This window comes from Radiomyces spectabilis (assembly GCF_025331425.1).
Source record: "Radiomyces spectabilis strain NRRL 2753 chromosome Unknown BYT42scaffold_10, whole genome shotgun sequence".
NCBI classification, from domain to species: domain Eukaryota; kingdom Fungi; phylum Mucoromycota; class Mucoromycetes; order Mucorales; family Radiomycetaceae; genus Radiomyces; species Radiomyces spectabilis.
Window position 1 is genome coordinate 558,827 of NW_026251935.1, and position 15,330 is coordinate 574,156.

Here is a 15,330-nt window from a genome sequence, read left to right on the forward strand (position 1 = left end):
CATCTCTGTTCGATAAGCATTTCAAATTGAAAGTCAAAGTCATTAGGACAGCAGAACAAAAGTGTGCCTTTTTTACGTCGGTGCCATCTGAGGTTCGAATTTCCAAAAATCAGTTGCCCTTTTTGGCTGTCACAGTTGCTTCCGGGAAACCTTTGACATCCCACTTTGAGATCAATCATGATCGCGGTGCATCGCCTAGGTGTAGCTCGTATATCGTCGGCTTCTGCAAATGTAAGCTATACTTGGTGATTATCTTTTTGTATAGCCCGTTGAAAGTTAATTGAAATAGTTGAGGAGAAACCATACTTGGAGCCAATGCTTTGACGCCATACAATCCCGCAATCCGACGTATAATGCGCTTATCTCGGTACAGAGCCGATCCGCGCTCGAGCAATCAGCGGCAGCTTCCGACAAACGATATCAACAAGGTACTGGTTTAATGGCAAAACACGACGGGCTGGTTGCTGAATTGTTGCAATTTAGGCAAACCATTGAGTCCACTCGACGGCACACCTGTCGTTGTCAAGGATAACTTTTGCACCACCGCTTTGCCAACCACATGTGCTTCTAATATGCTCAAAGGTATATTGACCGAGTTGAAGCCATGCTGTTAACAGCGCACTAAAGACAAATTCTTTATTTCTATTTGATTGAGTGTAGATTTCACGTCGCCATACGATGCACGTGTAGTGCAACTTCTCACTGATGCTGGTGCCATCATGATGGGTAAAAGCAATATGGACGAGTTTGGTATGGGGTAAGCCTGCATACACGTTCGATCATGACGACGCATAGCTAAATTGGAAAAACCAAAGTTCGGCCAATATATACAGCGAATTTGGACCGGTGTTCAATCCACTCGACGGTCCCAAACAGCCCACTTTAGATAACCACCGTGTTGCGGGTGGAAGCTCGGGAGGAAGTGCAGCTGCAGTGGCTCTGGGCATGTGTAAAATGTATGTTGTTAGCGAACCGCTGTCATGCATCCGAAGAGATCACGATTATTAATATAAATGTAAATGAACAGTGCTTTGGGTTCTGATACCGGTGGATCGGTACGTTTGCCCGCTTCGTATTGTGGCGTGGTCGGATTCAAACCATCCTATGGCCGCTGTTCCCGAAATGGTTTGGTCGCTTATGCCAATTCGCTGGATACGGTGGGTATTTTGTCCCAAACGGTCGATGATGCCCAGACTGCGTATGGTAGGTGAATGATTTTCTTTTTGTCATCGTATCCAATAAACTAACCAATCCGCTTCAAGATGTAATTGCCCAGTATGACGAGAATGATCCTACATCCATGCCTGTACCATTAAGGGAAGCTGTGGATGGTCAGGACAGAGCACTGGCGGAGAAATGGTCATCCGACGATTTATCAGAGCTTGTCGTCGGTATTCCCGCCGAATATTACGTCGATCCCTTGTCATTGGAAGTCAAGGAAGCATGGCGCCGTGGAATCCAATGCTTGAAAGAAAGAGGAGCATCGATTGTCTCCGTGTCTTTGCCGCATACACGTTTTGCTCTTCCTGCTTACTACATTATCGCTCTAGCAGAAGCGAGCTCCAATTTAGCACGCTTTGACGGGATCCGATATGGTATGCTTCCCCAAACGCTTCAACAAAAATTATCCAAGGAACAAAATGACTCATGTGGATGTATAGGCCATCGCAGCGGAGATAAAAACTCGGCGGATGATCTGCTCTATGCCGATACACGGTCGGAGGGATTTGGACCCGAAGTCCAACGTCGTATTCTTTTGGGAACGCATGTTCTTACAGCAGGGTAAATTGCTGGACTTCATTGGTTCTTCAAAATGTCATGCTCAACTTGTATGGTTTATTCAGGACTTACGAAAAGCATTTCCTTCCTGCGCAGCAAACGCGTCGTCTTATACAACGCGATTTTGATGACGTTTTCTTATCGCCGAATCCACTTTACAGCAGCAAGGAAGCCGCAGCCGAATCGATGGGCACCAAGGCGCATGTCCTCTTAACACCTTGCGGCATTTCGTCCGCACCCACTATAGAAGAAAGCCGACACTCAAGTCGTCCTGTGGATGCCTTTGTAAATGATGTCATGACAGTGCCGGCCAGCTTGGCCGGTTTGCCTGCCATTGCGATACCCTTTGCAAAATCTAGCGACAGCGGGTACCCGATTGGGCTCCAACTATTAAGTCAATACGGTCACGATCGCTCACTGCTGCGTATTGCACGCGTGCTTTCAGAATGTAAATAGAAAAAACAAAGTTGCGTCCTAGATACATAGTAAAATTACACAGGTTATTGGTTGACCGATGCAGTAGCAATTAAAATATGAGTTTATTCATCATTGAGGATACACAAGCAGGTGTGTGTCACAGAAATTGATGGAAGGGAATAATGCATAGTTGCTCATGATTGAGACCAATTTTTAATTGGCGGCGGTGTTCATTTGCACAAGTTTCACGAATGCAGGACGTTGAGTATGTCGTTCATAGTAACTCTTGACATGGGGACGGTCGGCGGGGACTTCCAGGCGCCACTTGGTTTGTGCAGCATACAGCATGGCAACGGCGTGAAGGTCCAAAAGCGTAAAGGTGGAGCCATGAAGATATTCTCGACCATCGGCCAAGTAGTTATCCGTATCTTCCAACAGTTTGGCCCACAGTTGAGTTTGTTGTTGTTGACGTTCAAAACTCATGATACCTTGAGCACGTGCGTCAAATAGATTCAAACGTTCTGTGTAGGCTGCTGCCAAGGCGGGATTTGCCTGAGCGTTCTTTTCAATGCTGTCACGTTCCGCTTTCAAGTCGGCTGCACGCTTGTCTGTGTTTTCATCGGCTGACTTGGGACCCAGAGCAATGACTTTGAGCTGGATAGCATGCCATCGTTGGAGTTTTTCGATGACTTGGGCGTCGTCGGCGTGCAAAGGATGGTCGGGGAACTGTTTATCAAGATATTGACCAATATCGATGGTTTCGGCCGTCGCTTTACCATTGTGAACAAGCACAGGGACGAGACCCTTTGAGTTCACTTGAATGTACCAAGGTTCGTTATTTTCCCCCCTGGCCAGTTCCACTTTTTGCAGGGTAAAACGATCGATCACCTGCTTTTCGAGCAAATTCAGCAAGCCAATGTTAGAGAAGGTGGAACCAGGTTTGTAATAAAAAACGTTCGCGTCGTTGGTCATAATGGTGCAAATACAGAGAGATTTTTCTACCAGGTGCTCGCGAGCACTGAACCGTTATTTATAAGCTTTTCCGAATTCCGCTCGGTGTGCGTGATACAAATAAAAAAGCACGGAAACGGTGGCTCTGCCCTTTAAAATTACGACGGTCTGTAATATACCCACTCACTTTCGCACTATCTATCCTTGTAGTGATGTGTCATAAATAGGAAAGAGCCAAACTAAGCTATTTTACATTTTGGGCCTATTGATACTGTAGATAGCTTGAGTCTATCATTGATTACCATTCCTATGGATCTTTTAGGCCAACACTACAGACACTCGGTTTTCCACTCGAAATTCAAATGAGCGTGACTCATGCTCCTCGTATCTGAAAAAATAAAATAAAATTGAAATTGCAGTAGATCAATGAAACAAGAGCATTCGGGAACAAAGCTTTGATTGCGGTCAAAATTCTGAGTGTCCCAATTTTTTTTTCTTTTTCGCGCTGAACTCCAACGATGTTCAATTCTTGCTAATGCTGATAATGGCGCTTCGCTCGATCAAGTTGAAGCATTTACTCGTCTCATCAAAGTTACCGAGAATGGCGTTACCAATAAGAAGACGTATTCTTCCAAAGAAGAGATCCGCGAGGCTTTCAACATCTACGGCAAAGAGCATAGCATCGTCTTCAGTACCGAAACCTCCAACCAGTATAATTTGAAGCTTATCTGTACACAGTACTGCGTTTACAGACTCAAGAAGAATGCAACCGCTCAAGAGCAAGAAGATGCCGACGAGGAATCGGCGAAAGGTTAAAAGAATAACCAACAGCCAAAAGTTCGGGTGCGACTGCTTTATCGAAAAACTTGGTTGGTACATCAAAGAGTGGAGTGCTGAACACAATCATCCCAGCCCCAAGCCACTAGCACCTACGCCAAATATCGTGCGCAGTCCTCAGAAATGGAATCCAAGATCAGAACGCTTCTCAAATCGGGTCTAAACCCTCAAGCGGTCCTGACTGTTCTTCACGCTGAAGGAATCCATAATATCGTGAAGAAAGATCTCGAGAACCGGTACTTCCATCTTGTCAAAGCGACGAATAGCAAGATGCTCGATTACGATTCGGCCTGCAACGTAGAAAATTACATCATCGATTACACGTGTGGTGTTTGTGAATAAAAGAAATGTAAAGACAGAGAAAAACCTGAAACCTTTTGAGACTCTGATTATTCAGAAACAAGAAAGGGAAAAAAAGGCCCAGATCAATTCTTCATTCTATGTCTGCTTATCTAGTTTATGATGAATCGTCATTTGAATTGATCGTATTATAAAAAATCGTTTATCCTGTAGATATTGCCGCTGAATGTACTGTAGATGAATGGCAAGAGGATACGGTTGTCCTTGTGACTTTTGGTTAACAAGGAGACGATGAATTTGAGAATGTGGATGGCATGATTATTCTATGGCATGATTGTTAATGTCAAAGGTCGGTTCCTGAATAAAGATGGTCATGAGGTTCATTTTCACTGATTAGGATTTGAGTGTGGTACAACGCGTTTTGAGGATGGGATTTATCCATGGACATGTACATAATGCGATGAAAGAGGGATGTATGTATGTGGACTACATTATTTTTATTATACCAAACAAGACGTCAGCAATGTCATGTCAACAAAAGTGGGCTTAGCCACTTTTGAGATCGCTGGTGCGTGGATCCGCGAAGAGCAAATTCATAACTATGAATAGGCCTTGAAGTCTTTTAGGCTGCTGTTTGGCCCGAGAATCTTGAAGAGAAGCTCAACCTCCTTTCTGCAATCGTAACTGATAATGACAAGGCGCTCCGAGCTGCAATTACAAATGTGTTTCCTGCAGCACACAATATCCTGTGCTACATCCACCTTCAACGAAACTTCGAGATCCAGTTGATGAAGCAGGTAGCGGAAGAAGATAAAGACAGAAGGGAACTCGTGAAGCTTGATATCCAGGAGATGTTTCAGAATATTGCCCTGAGTGCTTTTACGGAGCAAGGATATGAATGAAGTGGTCCGCGAAATAAAGGACTATTTTTTGAAGGATGGTGTATGTCATCCAACAAACAAAAACCAAAAACCAAAAAAAAAAAAAAAAAAAAAAAAAAAAAAAAAAAAAAAACGTGAGTTCACCTATTGTATACACAAATGAGCTTGGAAATTGAGCAGCTGTATATGTTGAAAACTGGTAGCTCTGAGGTGATGGAAGTGGTAAACTTGACTGAGACATTTAAAGAAATCAGGCTTCAAAGTATATCGACCTGTAAGTTTATCGAAAATGCTCGCTATGTATCAGTATCTTGCAAATGCACTTATTTGACAGTATGATGAAAGAAGCCAAGCATTGGACGGGATTCCATACGTATAGACACATGCATCTGGGAAATCGATCAACAAACCGAGTCAAAGGATCTCATTCATCCCTGAAGCACTCTATTCATTTATCATCGAATGCCATCAGTATTGTGACAGACAAAATTTATATGTGGATCATCCATAGACGCGTAAGTCGCTCAAACCACGTTTGTTTTCAGCTACAGTAATATCAAACGCCAGTGAAGTAACTGTTATTTTAGCAAACCGAGTGACAGCATAAGGCTAAAATGGAGATCCTGTAATACTGGGCCCACTATATCAAACAGTACCATATCTACCAGAAATTGGGAGGTTTGATTCAGAAAATCCACGCATTCGCTTTCGATAAGATTTTCAGTGAGCTTTTGAAGATCAAAGCTTCCGTGGTGCTGTATTCCCCCAAAACGCATGCCTTTGGGCAGTAAGATTTCAATATAACATTTTATGTAAGCATATTTTAGTCCAACACACTATGCAGTTGCCGTTATCTATTGTACCAGAGATGGCGTATGGATTTCAATGAAAGAGAAGATGGTAGTATATCTGCAAGGGAGTCTATACGGTAGAATGGCTTCTCAGTAATATGATTGCTAGTTCCGTGGGTTAGGGCAAATCTGGTTATTGCAAGAACTCATGTCTTCCAAAACCGAGAACGTGATTGCCGAAAACCAAGCATGGTAAGTTTTAAGAACCCAGTACAGTAAATGATACTATCATTCAAAATATTAACGGACTGGTAATACATAAGAATACAACGAAACTTGCGAACAGCCTACAGAAAACGCAGTGTCTATGGATCAGCAAACTCCGAGTAATAAAGATGAGCTCACAATATTGGTCGTGATCACTTATTTATACTTGCAGAAGCGGATGACGAAGAAGACCAGCATGGCGCAGGAAGTCTCAATGTGCGTGACATCTCTGAAGGTAGTGATCTGTTGTATTAATTTCTCTTTTGCATAACCTTTCAAAAGCTAATAATGGATGACAACTTATTACAGATTTCTCAATCTGGTTTCTGAAGAGCAAATTTCGCCTTCATTGTGGCCTGCTCTTGATTTCTCTTCAATCCGTTCAAGATCAAAAGGATCTAATTGACGAGGTGACGAAAACCGCCTAAGGCCAAGCAGGCCAAATCTCCAACATGTTTTGCCTCCTTCTATCGGCATCGAGAATAAAAGAACGACCTAAAGGACCAAAAAGGCGCCAAATCTTGTACGAGATAATAGCCGAGAAAGAGGCCAAGAAGGCAAAGTTGGAGCAGAAAGCAGAGGAGAAAAAAAAAAGAAGGAAAAAGAAAGGTATGATTATGAGCTAGACGCGGTATCTGCATTGTTAATAACTTCGTCAATCACAGAGATCTGGCAGTCATGATGGTCATCAAGGCGATCAGTTACTTGAACATTCAAGATCCACAGAAGAAGAAAATGACGCAGATTTTGGACCCTGAAGGCGGATTCCGTTGCATTGCACAAGCTGTCCGTGGTGACGAGAGTTGTGCACTGTAGGTCAAAAGGGGAGATGATGAAGTGATTCAAGAAAAGCAAAGACGGTATCTGCGAAGGTTTGTGCAAGACTAGGCCTAATTCGACTGAGACGCTAATGGACAAAAACTAGGAATCATGGATAAGATTGTTGTTGCCAATATACTGAAAAACTTCGTTCAATACCCACCAGAGGATTGCTGGTTTGAAGCCTTGGATTGTCCACAAATTGTTGCCGACGTCTACAATCGGGCTGTTGCCGTGTATTCCGAAACAGACGGCAATGTCTTGTATCCCCCTCTCCGCTCTGAAGCACCCGAAGTCTTCAAGTCAATCATGCTATATCTCGAACAGATAAAAAAAATGCATTGGTATCTTATTGCCTTTAGAAACAAATGCCACAAACTGGATTGGCCCTCACTCCTCCCACCTACAAATCAGCATGCCGCAAATTGGGCACAGAAGACAACAACGTTCTATATAAATAAAATATGGATAACACAGAAAGTAGAATATAGCAGATCCACAGGAAAAGGTTGCAAGATGAAGGACGAAACCGAGTGTCTGAAGAGGCCATTTATTGTCGAAAGATTTACCGTGAAGCCACGCTAATTAAATTTAAAACTGAGGGGGAAACCGAGTGTCTGTGCTGTTAGCCTTTCTGCAACACACGTAAACTGCTCGAATTAAAATAAAAAGCCACACAATCATTATCAATGATTTCTGCATTAAGTCATTTCAATGTTGTGTGAGAAAGTCAGTTGCTATTGCAGTGGAATTATAGCCAAATGGATCCATTTACTTGAACTTGCAGTCCAGTGAATTCGGTGAATCCACTCAACAGTGGCCAAATGGATCCATTTACTTGGACTTGCAGCCGAGTGAATCCAGTGAATCCAGTTCATAGTGGGATTGCGGCCGAGTGAATCCTGTGAATCCAGTCTACAGTGGGATTGCAGCCGAGTGAATCCTGTGAATCCAGTTCATAGTGGGATTGTGGCCGAGTGAATCCAGTTCATAGTGGGATTGCGGCCGAGTGAATCCAGTCAATCCAGATCATAGTGGGATTGTGGCCGAGTGAATCTAGCGAATCCAGTCTACAGTGGGATTGCAGCCGAGTGAATCCAGTGAATCCAGTCCATAGTGGGATTGTGGCCGAGTGAATCCAGTGAATCCAGTCTACAGTGGGATTGCAGCCGAGTGAATCCTGTGAATCCAGTTCATAGTGGGATTGTGGCCGAGTGAATCCAGTTCATAGTGGGATTGTGGCCGAGTGAATCCAGTTCATAGTGGGATTGCGGCCGAGTGAATCCAGTCAATCCAGATCATAGTGGGATTGCGGCCGAGTGAATCTAGCGAATCCAGTCTACAGTGGGATCGCAGCCGAGTGAATCCAGTGAACCCAGTCCATAGTGATAAGCGCCCCCCCCCCCCTGTGAACAGCTTCGCGGTGACTATAGGTCAATGGGCGTGCATGCGCCAATCGCCGTTGATCACATCACTCCAATGTTGCCTGAGAATCGCGGTTTTTGAAATATTCAATGGCAACGCTACGAAAAAAAAAGATCTTAGAACGGTTTCAATGATTTTAAGGCTCAATCGTACCTGTTTCGTACGATATCTTGCACTCGAACATTACTGTGTCGGGGCATATCGATACGAGCTTCTCTGTCAACGGGGGCAACCCAGGTGCCAGTGTTCTGGTTGCTCAGTAAATCATGGAACGATGATGACGACGTGAGTAGGTGATGCTCCGCTCCATCTTCTTGAATGAAACATATCGGCCGCCATTCACCGTTCGACGCAAGTTTGAGCACGGTATCTCGGGTTTTTAAGTCCTTGTCTTGAGCATCGCAAGACCCCAATATGACGGTTGTTGCGTCCGACTTCGTTTTTCTTTTCTTCTCACGCCGGCTGCTTGATGCTTCGTTCTCTTTGTTAGGCGCTGCTTCTAGCATTACGGACCTACAGGGAAGATCATGCTGTGAAGCTGCATGTTTTTGTAACGATCTAAAGCTCTGAGAACTGTGGAGCAAACATAGCACGTGAATCCACTTTCTGTTTTCGTGATGGTTTGTTCTACACATAAAAGAAGGCCAGTCAATAACTGTAGCTTTTACAAAACGGTTGTCGATCCTTACCGGCAATCCCAAGTAAAGCTACCTCCACGTGAACAAGCTTATGGTTTTGCAAAGAACCGTTACTCGCAAAGCATGTTTCGCATGTCCCGCATTTGTGTTTTGTTTCCATTGCAACACTTGAAATGGAGTATAACGAATATAGGATACCAGGTATGGAAAAATTTGGACAAGTGTAATATGAAAGGCCAACACACAGACACACGGTTTTCCACTCGAAATTTGATCATCTCACTGTGAGTGAACCCACTCGCTACACCCCACTGTGAAGTGGCTCCACTCCGCTGCAATCCCACTGTGAATGAATTCACTCGGCTGCAATCCCAATGTAGACTGGATTTGCTGGATTCACTCGGCCACAATCCCACTATGATCTGGATTCACTGGATTCACTCGGCCACAATCCCACTATGATCTGGATTCACTGGATTCACTCGGCTGCAACCCCACTGTATACTGGATTCACTGGATTCACTCGGCCGCAATCCCACTGTAGACTGGATTCACGGGATTCACTCGGCCGCAATCCCACTGTAGACTGGATTCACTGGATTCACTCGGCCACAATCCCACTATGGACTGGAATCACTGGATTCACTCGGCCACAATCCCACTGTAGACTGGATTCACTGGATTCACTCGGCTGCAATCCCACTGTAGACTGGATTCACTGGATTCACTCGGCTGCAATCCCACTGTAGACTGGATTCACGGGATTCACTCGGCCGCAATCCCACTGTAGACTGGATTCACTGGATTCACTCGGCTGCAATCCCACTGTAGACTGGATTCACGGGATTCACTCGGCCGCAATCCCACTGTAGACTGGATTCACTGGATTCACTCGGCTGCGATCCCACTGTAGACTGGATTCACTGGATTCACTCGGCCACAATCCCACTGTAGACTGGATTCACTGGATTCACTCGGCCGCAATCCCACTGTAGACTGGATTCACGGGATTCACTCGGCCACAATCCCACTGTAGACTGGATTCACAGGATTCACTCGGCCGCAATCCCACTGTAGACTGGATTCACAGGATTCACTCGGCCGCAATCCCACTGTAGACTGGATTCACTGGATTCACTCGGCCGCAATCCCACTGTAGACTGGATTCACAGGATTCACTCGGCCGCAATCCCAATATAGACTGGATTCGCTGGATTCACTCGGCCGCAATCCCACTGTAGACTGGATTCACAGGATTCACTCGGCCGTAATCCCACTAGCGGTACATCATCCATTGTCATCGGCACCGTCGAATGGTACTGTCGGTTTGCAGAGATCGACATCCATCATGAACGACGTGCCAACGGTGTGATTTCAAGTCAGCCAGAGCGAGCAGAGAAATACGGCTTTCTCAAAATTATATTTTATCGCCGTTCAAGTGTTGAAGAAAGGTGAAAAAGCAACTTTGTCCAAGCAATATTTACATAGCATGGGTGAGATGTTTTCGAAATCAGAAGTCGCGAAAGTCCTCCGCTCGATTGAGCATAAAATGTGGACTCTCTCAAAATCATCGGGAACTCAATGCTGAACGCCAAATTGACAGATCTAGCGGCGATGATTACACCGAGTTTGACCCATCTCAATAGCAAACGGTGCCAGGATCTCTGTGACAGAGTTTATTGTTGACTTTATTTTCTGCTTCTTTTCATTACTTCATTTGTAGTATGCATATATATTAGCTGTTTTACCCTTCTTCGACATTTCCACTTTTCATGATCCAATCGTTTCATTTCGTATCATTAATAATTCAAGAGATCCCTTTGCATGACATGTAATAAATACCAATATCCTATGTATGACATCACAAACGCTAGTGGGAACTCAAATTTCTAGAAGATAGTCAGATTTTGTGGGCGAACGCCTCAATTTGGGCCGCGTTGCCAGCCGCCCACGTTTGCTGTGAAGTTTATACGCAATATGAGCTGAAGATGTCCAGTAGAATTCAGATACCGGCTTTGAGCTGGCCAAAAAAAAAAAAAAAAAAAAAAAAAAAAAAAAAAAATAGGACCTCTTGACGTCGCACTTCTTTCGTTTATAGGAGGTGGCATAACCACCAGTATGGCACGGAGCGCCGTCTTCTTGGAGGATAAACTGCCTTCCGGTTTCTTTAGTGAAATACTGGAACCAGGGAAGAAGCTTGTTGACCAGGCAGTCGAGATAATCGTCTAGATCGATATTGCCAGTTAAGGACACCGAAGGACCAAGTCCGCCTTCCCAAAAGTATCTCCAGACCGTGACCGAGCCTTTATACCGTAGTTGTGTATATAGAGCGTTTGTTGCGCCAGGTACGTTTCATTGCTTTTTCTGGCAAGTCATGTTTATCGATGCCAATTACCCTGAATGGCGATTTGTTCGACCAAATCACGGATATTTACTGCTCCATGGTCCAGCCAACCTTTTCAGTGATCAGACCAGCGCGACTGGCCATCTGGTATATTGCTGTACAGCAATCAATATGTACTTGTTACCTTGAGTCGTGATAGGCAGAGGTCCCAATTAATCCAATGCGAAGCGTCCAAAGAGACATAGTACCGTCGCGGATCCTCGGTGTCGTTTTCGGTATAATAAAAATGATACAGTTTACATACATCCTTCCTTTCTCAACACATTATGCACATGTCCATGGATAAATTTATACTTATCTCGTGCTTGATCAAAGACCTCTGAGTTATGGCAGTTTAATTATACCGAGTTGTACCACACTCAAATCCTAAACAGTGAAGGCGAAACATCTTTATTCAGGAACCGACCTCTGACATAAACAATCGTGCCATAAAATAAGCTTTCTTGATTCATCGACAAGAATAAAACATATGGAAAAGATTCAGAATACTTCGTCTTCATGACAATTTACCCACACAATGTACTTATGTAAGCTCTTTATAAAAGAATCTATACGCCATTATTGCTAAAGAAAAGATTGAAAGTGACAATAAGAAAAAAGATCCCAAAAGGATATAAACAAATGGATAGTTGGATAAAAATAGGCTTATTGTAGACGATGGAAAAGCGGTAAAAAGAATTATTCATTGTTCGGGACACTGACGATATAATAAGGAAGCGCAGGCTAACAAGATCAAAACAAGGTTAGCATTATTTGAAAAACATACTGGTTTATCTGTCACTGTCACTGTACCTGAATCTTTTTGTTCTTATCACATTGGACGAGCCAATCAGGCTTGACAATCGGTATAGAGTGCTTCACGGCACGATCATAGTTGGCACCGCCTGGAAGTTGTGCTAATAAATGGGTGGTGTCGCAGTCCACTTCCTCCGTCCATGTAGCCCCCATACGGTCCACGAGTTCTTTCAGTTCCGAAATGGCTGGCTCCGAGGCTTCAAAGATACCAAACGCTACTCTGATGCCCGTCAAGTTCTCCATTTGATGTGTACGTGCCACCACGCGATTCGACTCAAATTTGCCTGCCGTTGTCTTGATCACAATGTGAAACTCAAATTCGTGATCCACATCCAGTCCCGAAAGTTTGATATAGTTGGTGTCGCTCGGTACGTGCTGTTGGTGCTCATGCTCAGTTACAATTTCCTCGTTGAAACCCTTTTTCTCGCGCCTATCTTACCTGAGCCAGTTTTGTGTCGTTCTTGTACACATCCAGGGATCGGAGCTTGGCTGTTTTGAGCACCAAGGGATCCCATTCCAGTGTGAGGGATGTCTGCGTGATGTTCCTTACGCGCAACACCGGGTTTTCAGGTTCCGCGTTGCCAAACGCATTGAGAATGGCTTCCTGAAGGTCCCAGAATTCGCGCATTTTCTCCTCTTCTTTAGGTACGTTTCGAGTGACGGCAATATTGACAATGCTACCAGAGGTAACGCCATTGGGAAGCAGCAAGGACGGAAACTCGATAAGGTGATGATCCTCTGTTAAGAGGATAGCCTAAAAAACAATGAGGGCGTTATATTCCTTTGCCTTGTGCTATACTACCAACCAAAAAATAAAAAGAGGAGAGAGAAAGAAGCATACCATGCCTGCATCGAGCTTGCCTACTGTGAATTGGACAGAAGTCATGTTGTGTGAAGGACAAGGAGTTGAAGGTGGATAATCAAGTCCACTTGGACTTCAAACTCGAATAGGCACCGCTGGCCCACCCACGTCACTCAACTCCGAAAACTGTTGCTATTTTCAACATGTTTCTTGGCTGATTTTTTATTGTATTGAAAAAAAAAAAAGGTTGAGAGGATCGCTATCCACCACCATTAGAAGCGGTCTCTTCTGTTATAAAAGGGTCGGGCATCTCTTCCAAAGCGGCGATCTCTCCTGTCGTTGTCACCAAATCGTGATCCGCGGTCATTTCTCATGTCGTTTCTGGGACGGTCTGTACGTGGAGGTGGTGGGCCGATATGTATCGCAACGTCCAAGTAATCGCCAATTACAAAGTTACATTCGTCCAACGTTTTTGACTGATCTGCTGATGGCTCGATATATGTCACACGGCCGAGGTTTCTACTACGGAACATTGCTCGATCGCTGTCAAGATAGATAAGACGGAATACAATACGAGCATCAGGATGCTGTGCGTCTGGAATAACTTCTCGAATAAGTTGAGCTAATTCTTCCAATGTAGCATCCTTCCTAGTGAACGAGGAAAAAAGAAAAATAGATTAGCAATTCATTTTTTTTTTTTACCACAACAACACCTGTCACGATGTTGTGCAGACGCATTTACCAGGTATACAGTTGTAATTCGTCTTCTTCGGGTACACCTTCTAAGGAGAATTGACGAGCCCTAATATAGTTCACTGTGAGTTGAAAGTTGGTGTCTCCATTATTTGTATGGTATTACGCATGAAAGCCGCCCAGGCGCGTAAACACTCGCAGTAAGAAAGGACAATCCTATTGAAATTCATCGCAAAGAGTGAGCATCCGATCCGTTCTTCAAGTTTGAGTTCAAGCAACCCTGCAGAAAAGTCATGCTTTTTTCTTTCCGTAGCGAACAGTGTCATGCTTGCTCCCGTTAATAGTTCATGGCTTACCTTTTCTCGATTGACAGGAACGGTTTGTGCCATTGGTTTTTTATTTTTCTTTGTGAAGGTGGTTGAGCGAAAAATAGGCTACGCGAAAAATTCAGGTCAAAGCAACTTGCACAGGAAAAAGATTTCGCAGTCCAAAAAAGTCGCACTGACACATCTTTAAACCCGTTTGACTGGCCCATATCCCAAGCACTTCAGCACAGTCATAGACACTTTCTATGAAAGTTTTCTTTAATCAATGAATCTACGGATTACATCAAATTACATTGTCCCCAGTCTTTGCCCATAAGCGAAAAAGTTAATCGGATACAGAACCGTAAGAGGACATCCTTTTTCGAAATATCGCTCAATGAGTTGGCAAGTGAAATATCGCATCATACTACAAAATTTCCTATTAATGAATCTATTATGCAAAAGGAAGCATAGGAGTGCGAGTCTTATAGTGATTCTGTATGTATGCAAAAAGAAAAGAACAAGAGAATGAAATTGCAGTGGCAAAATGAGAGGAAGTGATCATGAATATGAGTGGATTATTGGGAAAGGAAAACGAAAGCGTAAGTAATCATATTAGGAGTATACAGGATTAACTTACCCTGAAGGTATATTTGGTATCGGTATTCTTCGAGTCTAGGTGGCCAAGCAAGGGAGACGTGGTGCATGAGTCCTCCAAGACAGCTCGTTTTCCAGCGTCCTAGACATAAAAATTGAACGAGCTTGGGAGAACCACCGTCATATGATGGCAAAAGGTCTACCAAAATATATGCTACCATGGATACGAAAACAGCTGGGAGCAACTGAGTGATTGATCACAGAGTGACGCATTAAACTCAACAGATGTGAAAAGTGGCAGCAGAGTTAAAACTGTGTATGTTGCCACGGAACTCTTTTTCCTTTGCGAACATCGGATTAAAAGGAGATTAGCTAAGATAGCTGGAGTACGCTGTTAATCGGAGTAGACCCTGAGGATGGTTTGGGAGCGTTTACTTTCACTGGGTACAGATTCATTCAGTAAGCGTTTCATTCAGCTTATTAAAGGAGCCGCAGATCATGTAGAAAATCTTGGTCATCGGCTTTAACAACCTTATCCAAGACGAATTATCTTGGAATTTCGCAAGATTTCCGGATTCCCATCTAAAACCGCTAATTTAGCGGCGAATCAAAATGGCTGCGAGAGTTTA

General features: G+C 43.9%; 8 protein-coding genes across 8 annotated transcripts; 2 read left to right on the top strand and 6 right to left on the bottom strand.

The window, feature by feature from the left end:
- On the top strand, positions 1–2,315 carry BYT42DRAFT_578343 (amidase signature enzyme). The gene is made up of 9 exons (XM_051569282.1): positions 1–231; positions 290–428; positions 484–582; positions 661–757; positions 816–956; positions 1,028–1,203; positions 1,263–1,595; positions 1,662–1,782; positions 1,845–2,315. Exons 1-9 carry the CDS (start codon positions 178–180, stop codon positions 2,233–2,235), a joined length of 1,551 nt encoding a protein of 516 aa, XP_051421016.1. The 5' UTR covers positions 1–177; the 3' UTR covers positions 2,236–2,315.
- A 94-nt stretch (positions 2,316–2,409) lies between these two features.
- On the bottom strand, positions 2,410–3,168 carry BYT42DRAFT_547923 (uncharacterized protein; the record flags this gene model as incomplete). Its single annotated transcript, XM_051565979.1, has 1 exon — positions 2,410–3,168. One exon carries the CDS (start codon positions 3,166–3,168, stop codon positions 2,410–2,412), a length of 759 nt encoding a protein of 252 aa, XP_051421017.1.
- Positions 3,169–6,901: 3,733 nt separating this feature from the next.
- On the top strand, positions 6,902–7,526 carry BYT42DRAFT_547926 (uncharacterized protein; the record flags this gene model as incomplete). Its single annotated transcript, XM_051565980.1, has 4 exons — positions 6,902–7,035; positions 7,076–7,095; positions 7,149–7,344; positions 7,520–7,526. 4 exons carry the CDS (start codon positions 6,902–6,904, stop codon positions 7,524–7,526), a joined length of 357 nt encoding a protein of 118 aa, XP_051421018.1.
- A 1,405-nt stretch (positions 7,527–8,931) lies between these two features.
- Positions 8,932–9,722, bottom strand: BYT42DRAFT_578350 (uncharacterized protein). The gene is made up of 2 exons (XM_051569283.1): positions 9,157–9,722; positions 8,932–9,094 (listed from the first exon to the last, which is right to left on the bottom strand). Exons 1-2 carry the CDS (start codon positions 9,263–9,265, stop codon positions 8,973–8,975), a joined length of 231 nt encoding a protein of 76 aa, XP_051421019.1. The 5' UTR covers positions 9,266–9,722; the 3' UTR covers positions 8,932–8,972.
- Positions 9,723–11,196: 1,474 nt separating this feature from the next.
- BYT42DRAFT_466210 (uncharacterized protein) lies at positions 11,197–11,397 on the bottom strand (the record flags this gene model as incomplete). Its single annotated transcript, XM_051563510.1, has 1 exon — positions 11,197–11,397. A coding segment is annotated over one exon (201 nt), but the record flags the coding sequence as incomplete, so codon positions are not given.
- Positions 11,398–12,098: 701 nt separating this feature from the next.
- On the bottom strand, positions 12,099–13,256 carry BYT42DRAFT_50060 (uncharacterized protein). The gene is made up of 3 exons (XM_051564714.1): positions 12,744–13,256; positions 12,302–12,679; positions 12,099–12,232 (listed from the first exon to the last, which is right to left on the bottom strand). The coding sequence occupies exons 1-3, from the start codon at positions 12,930–12,932 to the stop codon at positions 12,188–12,190; spliced, it is 612 nt and encodes a 203-aa protein (XP_051421021.1). The 5' UTR covers positions 12,933–13,256; the 3' UTR covers positions 12,099–12,187.
- On the bottom strand, positions 13,037–14,300 carry BYT42DRAFT_578359 (Sin3 associated polypeptide p18-domain-containing protein). The gene is made up of 4 exons (XM_051569284.1): positions 14,156–14,300; positions 13,966–14,015; positions 13,849–13,908; positions 13,037–13,754 (listed from the first exon to the last, which is right to left on the bottom strand). Exons 1-4 carry the CDS (start codon positions 14,186–14,188, stop codon positions 13,379–13,381), a joined length of 519 nt encoding a protein of 172 aa, XP_051421022.1. The 5' UTR covers positions 14,189–14,300; the 3' UTR covers positions 13,037–13,378.
- A 330-nt stretch (positions 14,301–14,630) lies between these two features.
- On the bottom strand, positions 14,631–15,107 carry BYT42DRAFT_50450 (uncharacterized protein). Its single transcript, XM_051564975.1, has one exon. It carries the CDS (start codon positions 14,920–14,922, stop codon positions 14,683–14,685), a length of 240 nt encoding a protein of 79 aa, XP_051421023.1. The 5' UTR covers positions 14,923–15,107; the 3' UTR covers positions 14,631–14,682.
- Positions 15,108–15,330: the final 223 nt, after the last annotated feature.